Source organism: Acanthopagrus latus, chromosome 4 (assembly GCF_904848185.1).
Source record: "Acanthopagrus latus isolate v.2019 chromosome 4, fAcaLat1.1, whole genome shotgun sequence".
NCBI classification, from domain to species: Eukaryota; Metazoa; Chordata; class Actinopteri; order Spariformes; family Sparidae; genus Acanthopagrus; species Acanthopagrus latus.
This window is the reverse complement of record NC_051042.1, coordinates 24,200,327-24,207,315: the sequence shown is the minus strand read 5'-3', so window position 1 is coordinate 24,207,315 and position 6,989 is coordinate 24,200,327. Positions and strand designations below refer to the sequence as shown.

The following is a 6,989-nucleotide window of genomic DNA, read 5'->3' as shown; positions in this document are numbered from 1 at the left end:
AGACGGAGTAATTCTCGCAACCATCGGGACATTTTGCAGCGGCCTTTGAGCAACAAATGCAGAAGTTTTTAACAGGACATGGGCACATTTTCCTGCCGTGTTTGCGTCAATAACGCCAGGTATTTTAACCCGAAAGCATAATCATTTCCTAACCCTAAACAAGGGGTTAAACCTAACCAGACCAGAGCAAAGCTTAAAAACGGAAAGGTCAAGTTGAAATGTAAAGATAACACAAAGTTTATATATTTCCATCGCTCGCATAAACGTACAATACCAACATTCACTCTAGTGATTTGGTTGGAAGTCCTCTGGTTTTGACTTGTTAAACAATTTTGTAACGTTTGCACATCTTAGCGGGACGACCCGCGCTGCTCTTCCACCTCGTACCGTCGTCCTTCCTGGTTTAGGAAAAAGTTCTCCCCGGCAGCGGACCCGATCCTCTCCGCGTAGATCCCTCTCAGCACCGCATCATCAATAACTTCAAAGGCACAAAAGCAGCTAAATTAGGTCCGCCACTTTCTTCTGTCATGACTAATGAGCTCTCCCTTCGTTTGTGTATTAGTCTCGCTCTGCTGTGGCTGTACCCCGGGGGACGGGCCACTGCTGTGCCTTCCCGTGAACAGGTAGGCCCAAACAGATGACAAGGCAACAGAATGGAAATAGAAACAATGGGGTTCTATTCGAGTTTTTGTTTTGAGCCGCACGCGCAAGTCTGCGAGCAGATTTGTCCATTTATCTCCTCAGAAGAACATTCAGTAACTGGCAATGATATGTGTGCGTTTGGTTAACTGCGCTTCATACTCTCACTGCACTTAAGACAAGCCACAGAAACACGAAAAAAAACAAAACAAAACAAAAAACAAAACAGAAAAAGCATGTTTCCATTCAATTTAAAAACAGACGCGACTTAAGGATCTTATCTCAGCTGCAGTTTTGGACGACTGCAGCGGCGTGTTGAACTCCTTATGGTTATGAAAATATCTGGCTGATTGGCAGGATCATCTTCCACAGCTTTTGGCAGCAGGGACGTGACTGATTTGGCCTATCATTAAATAGTGTGCACCCAGGAATCTAAAAATACAAAATCGTCGCAACGATGAGATCATCCACTTGGAGGGAGTGAGAGAGAGTGAGTGAGAGAGAGAGAGAGAGAGAGAGAGACAGACTATGATTATAGGCTTTTGTCACAGGAAAGAAATGGTTATTTGTCAGCAGCATGTCAAGAGAGGCCACAAAAGAAATCAACACTCGGGCAAAAAAAAAAAAAAACTGGCGAGACGGAGCCTGGGTGTAGTTTACATCAGTGTTATCCCAAACAAATTGCATTATTATTGAATGAGTAAACTGCCATTTGTCATCTTGTTAATTGCATTTTGCCATTAATGTAGATACAATAGTGGTGAAATAAATCCTGTGCCCCCGTCGTCCTTGCTGGTGAATTCAGGTTAATGCACAGGAATGGAAATGAATAAGTTAACATTGTATCAAAAATCCGTGTGTGTGTGTGTGTGTGTGTGTGTGTGTGTGTGTGTGTGTGTGTGTGTGTGTGTGTGTGTGTGTTATTATCACTTCACGGCAGCTTTGAACTAAGTTGTATGTTCTGTAAGGAGATAAAAAAATATATTTTGTTGCGAAAAGCATCAGAAGGGTGTGTTTATCCTCAGGCTGCAGTAAAAATATTCACTTGAACTCATTTTCTTTACAGTTTCTGATCCACGTGGTTAAATGTGCACTTTGTAGTTATGGGAAGACATTTTGATCGGGAGAGAAAAAGAACTTCGCCGACTGATTTTAATGTCTAACCAAACCGCCTGACTGAATGGAATAAACAAACTGACCTTCAAGGACAACAGAGTTTCATACTGTTCTACTTTTGTTTATATGTGGTGGACCCTGCCACCTTTCTAGCTTCTGGGGACCTTATTTTCCCCTGTGAACGGCTTGTCTATTCAGGCTGTTAAAAAGATAAACACGTCTGAGTTTGTGTTATCACCTCATTGTGAATATTAAACAAATTCTGAGTTTCTGTGTCTTCTCCAAAATGTGCGTAGGGGCCCTTTAAAACCACTGCAGCTGCAGGCAGGACACACAGTCATTATGGAAAAACCATGATGATACCCAGACTGCTTCGTGTTACGGCTGGTACACAAGTCGGTTAAAAAGTGGGAGAACTCTGAACTGAGATAAAGTGCAAGGTACAAGTGTTGTTTATATGATTCCACTGTACCTGTGCCAACACGCAGATAAAGTGATTGTTTTATGGCTGCGGGACATAATATCAGTTTGGATGGAACACTGGGTTCCACTGGGCACCCACGTCCACTGACTCCTCCAACACAGGTTCGACTTAGTCTTACATAACAACCCTCTGAAACCTACAGAGAGAAAACAGGGATCACATCTGGTGTCTCTACAACCTAAAGAAAAATACAGATATGCTTCATTTGTGTGCAAACAGCCTGCTCTCCATCGCTTTAGGACACCTTCTCCTCTGTCTTTGTTTTAAACGTGTGTTTCAGTGTGTGTGTGCGTGTGTGTGGATATTTACAGCGATTGAAAGGGGGGGGGGGAATCCCATGCACGAGCGTGTCCAAAAGGTGGCAGTGTTGAGTTTTTAAAACGTAGATCCGTAGCGGAGGGAGAAAGAGAAATCTCCTCAAATCCGCCGTTCGCATGTGCAGTCAGCTGAGCGGAGTCGCCACTCAGCGTCGGACACACACCTCACATGTGCTGCATATTGTCACTTTTGATGTGGAATAAAAGAAAACGCGAGTCATAAGCATGCAGATGAGTGATTTCTAAAGGAGAGACCACACGTATGCGTTAAAATCAGGAGGGAAAAAACGAAGGAAATTGAGTACCGTGCAGATGAAAACTGTTTAATCCTCTCTGTTTATTCAAACTTGAATCTGCGTTTATCTAATGTCCTCTTTTGTTTCTTTACTCTCTCTTCTCGACAGCCACGCATTGGAAATGACTTTTCCAAAGCGCGCACGCTTCTCCTCCTCTCCGCTCGCGTTAGAAACAACAAGGGAGTAAAAATGCTTCTCGCTCGGTGTCGAAGCTGCTGGATTTAAAATGACAGCCCCTTCTTTTTGCGAGCCCCGTGTCCCGGCTGACAGTCAGCTGATGGCCTCTGACAGTTGCGCAAAAAAAGAAAAAAAGTTTTGTTTCTGTGGGCTCTACTAATATGTTAATTAGCTCTCGGAGTGTGCGACCCGATTGGCTCTTCGTCCGAGTCAATTTCCCTTTCCCAGCCTGACGTCAGGGCGGCTACAATGCTCTTAAACTCATCTGCTGTGTGATCCCTCTAAAAAATCGCCCCACCAGTCAGCGGCTTATAACGTGCGAGGCTGTACTCACTCCCTTTACTATCGGCTCCTCTCTCTCCCTCTCTCTCTGTCTCACTCCTTATGTCTCTCTCTCCGGTTGCGCAATGTCTCCATGAGGAAACCGTAAAGTGTTAAATGTTTGAAATACAAAACCGCCGAATTTCACATGCTGAAAAAGGACTCCGCTACTCGTGTGCGCGGCACTGGTGTGTCTGTGCAATAGACTCTGCAAAGAAAAAACTACTCTGACGCGCCTGCAAGTCCGCGGCTGCAAAAGAAGGGACGCTGAAAAAGAAAAGACTCGGTTTTTTCCAGTTTCGAGACAAACGCTTTTTTTTGAAAAAAAGAATCAAACTGGCTCACGTCCTTCCCAACCAACCCAGTTTGACAGCTGCGCTTCACCCCGTTTGGAGGACTGTCAGCAGCAAGAGGATGGCATCAGAGCTGGCAATGAGCAACTCCGACCTGCCCACCAGTCCCCTGGCCATGGAATATGTTAATGACTTCGATCTGATGAAGTTTGAAGTGAAAAAGGAGCCGGTGGAGCCCGATCGCAACATCAGCCAGTGCAGTCGCCTTATCGCCGGGGGATCCTTGTCTTCCACCCCGATGAGCACGCCGTGCAGCTCGGTGCCCCCTTCCCCAAGCTTCTCGGCACCCAGTCCGGGCTCGGGGAGCGAGCAGAAGACACACATAGAGGATTTCTACTGGATGTCCGGTTATCAACAGCAGTTGAATCCAGAGGCGCTGGGCTTCAGCCCCGAAGACGCAGTCGAGGCGCTGATCAACAGCAGCCACCAGCTCCAGTCCTTCGATGGCTACGCCAGGGGCCAGCAGTTTGCTGGCGCAGCCGGAGCAGGAGGCACCATGGCCGGGGAAGAGATGGGGTCCGCGGCGGCCGTGGTATCGGCAGTCATCGCTGCGGCAGCCGCTCAGAACGGAGGGCAGCACCACCACCACCACCATCACCACCACAGCAGCGGCCACCACCAGGCGCCCGGCGGCCAGTCCAACGGCACTTCTGGGACAATTCACCCACACATGCGCTTGGATGATCGGTTTTCGGACGAGCAGCTGGTCACCATGTCAGTGCGGGAGCTCAACCGGCAGCTACGGGGGGTCAGCAAGGAAGAAGTGATCCGATTGAAACAGAAGAGGAGGACCCTAAAGAACAGAGGCTACGCGCAGTCCTGCCGGTACAAGCGGGTCCAGCAGCGGCACGTCCTGGAGGGAGAGAAGACGCAACTCATACAGCAGGTCGACCATCTAAAGCAGGAGATCTCCAGGCTGGTCCGGGAGAGGGACGCGTACAAAGAAAAGTATGAGAAGCTCATCAGCAACGGCTTCAGAGAAAATGGATCCAGCAGCGACAACAACCCCTCATCCCCGGAGTTTTTCATGTGAGTCTCGACATTATCGTGAAAAAAGAAAGAAAGAAAGAATATCAGATGAGTTACTCACCTCCGCTTACAAAAAGTTTTCATTATGAAACTTTTTTTTTTTTTCATTTGGCTCAAATGCCTCCTAGACCAAGAACTAATTTGTCCACCTTTTTTGATTTTTTTGTTTTCATTTTCATTTTGTACATTCTTTCTGAAAACGAGAGTTTGCTCAAGTCTGCGACTGTTTTGTAGATCTGGAGGAGCTTTTTGTCATCCGCGTTCTTCATTTCGCAGAGAGGCATGAAACCAACTTTCATCCACTTTTTTTTTTTCTTTTTGCTATCACACTCAAGTTTATCCTGCATAAGCCTGTCTGTCGAGATTTTTTCATCGTTGCTCATTAGATTTGCGGTGTTTGAGTAAAATATGATTTTTTATTTTTTAATTTTTGGAGAGTTGATCCAACTTCATGCCGCAGTGTGCGAAGTGTGCATGCCAGCACTGAGCAGAGGCCTCTGAAGTTCATCAACCTGCCCTGTTATATTTTTCATTTTACTTGTTTTAACTCAGTGTACAGATTCCTGTCAAACCTGCATCCATCGACAATATGTTTTTGGTCTTTATTTTTTACTTTTACTTTTTTTTTTTTTTTTGTCTGTCAAACTTGGAGGATTTGCGAGCCTGCCCGTTTGACGCCACCTCATCTCATTTTGCTTGTTATTGTTATTGAGCAACAAGAAAAGAAAGAAAAAAAGACTATATTCACGACAAACTATTCATTGTTTTTTTTTTCTTTTTTTTTCTTTTTTAAAGAGATGTGTTATTAAACTGCCCTGCATGCTGGACATGTATGGTTTCTTCCCCCCCCCCCCTTTCTGTGCTTGAAGATGGTCCTTTTTTGTCGGATGACTCCAGCATGGCATTCTCCATACTTCATTTTATGGCCTCCTCACTTTTTTGTTTTAATTTTTAATTTTTTTATTTTTTATTTTCGGACAACAACAAAAAAAAGTGACAGGACTTCCTTCCCACTCTTCCAACCATACCCCCCTCCTCCACCTCCTCCTCCTCCTCCACCCATTGTAATCTATACAAGTGCATTTCAGCTGCGTTGAAGTGCACCACCACCATCGGCTTGTCATTAGACTGCAGTGAGTGAGTGCGCTATGCATTCCTGATGGAAGTTGATCGGCGGGGATCCTGTGGTGCGAGAGAGAGGGAGAGCGAGAGGAGGGGGGGAGAGAGATTGAAGGGGAGGAGGGTGTGTTGTGTGAAAGAAAAAAAAAAGACTTCAATATTAAGGAAACCAAACCTTCTCCGGAAGTTTATCCATGTTGTTTTAAAAAGCCTATAACTGTTATTTAAAGATATTTCACTCTGCATTTGACAAAATCCTTCTTTTTTTATTTAAGTACAAAGTTGTTGTTTTTTTATAATGCAAAGTTGCATCGTGCTACAGGTTGAAGCATACAGATGAGACTGCTGCAGGAAAGAAAATATCTTTTTAACATTGTGTTTAGAGAAATTGGCTCGGCTCCAGTTCTTACAATGAGCAGTATTGTGCAGTGCATAAACAGCGCTTTTTTTTCTCTCCTTTTCTTTTGCAGCATGTGCTTCAAAAACACAAGTGTGAGACACACACGTCATTATTGTTATTCCCCCCTCCAAAAAAAGTATCGTTGGAGGTGATCATACTCAAATTGCCATGCTCTTCGTGGGGGGGGCGGGGGGTAAAAAAAAAATAAAAATGTGGTTTTGGACTGAAATGCACTAAAAGACATAAAATGAAGAAGAAAGAAAAAAGATTCTCGCCTGTAATAAAATGTGGAAGTTAAAGGAAAAGTTGGTTTTCATGCTCCGCAGCTCAAGAGAAAGGTAAAGTTTGACTCTCTGTTTAGACCTCGTGACGTTTTCTGAGGAGAGGCTGTTGTGTTGTCTCACACGAACTCGATATTTTTGCAAAGCAATAACAATTATTATTATAATCGATGATGTCTGGACATTGTTAGATCGTCAGGGATTGACACCCTGCATGTACAAAAAGAAAAAAAGGAAAAAAAAAACACAAGGGGAGAGAGACCCATTCGCCAATAAAACCTTGAGAGTATGTTAATTAAGCTTTCATCTTATATATATAGTATATATATATTTTGCTGTGCAAAATTATTTCACTCACTAACCATATGTGATGTTCATATGTGCTCGTTTTTTTGTTTTTGTTTTTTCATTTCATACGATTAAATGATATGCAATAAATGTATGTAAATGTCTTCAA

At 44.2% G+C, this 6,989-nt stretch overlaps 1 protein-coding gene across 1 annotated transcript; it reads left to right on the top strand.

The window, feature by feature from the left end:
• The first annotated feature begins 3,331 nt into the window (after positions 1 to 3,331).
• On the top strand, positions 3,332 to 6,989 carry mafa (v-maf avian musculoaponeurotic fibrosarcoma oncogene homolog a (paralog a)). Its single transcript, XM_037095756.1, has one exon. It carries the CDS (start codon positions 3,765 to 3,767, stop codon positions 4,734 to 4,736), a length of 972 nt encoding a protein of 323 aa, XP_036951651.1. The 5' UTR covers positions 3,332 to 3,764; the 3' UTR covers positions 4,737 to 6,989.

Bases quoted from the DNA above. Each gene is read 5' to 3' on its own strand.
- mafa (XM_037095756.1), top strand. From the start codon at position 3,765: ATGGCATCAGAGCTGGCAATGAGCAACTCCGACCTGCCCACCAGTCCC.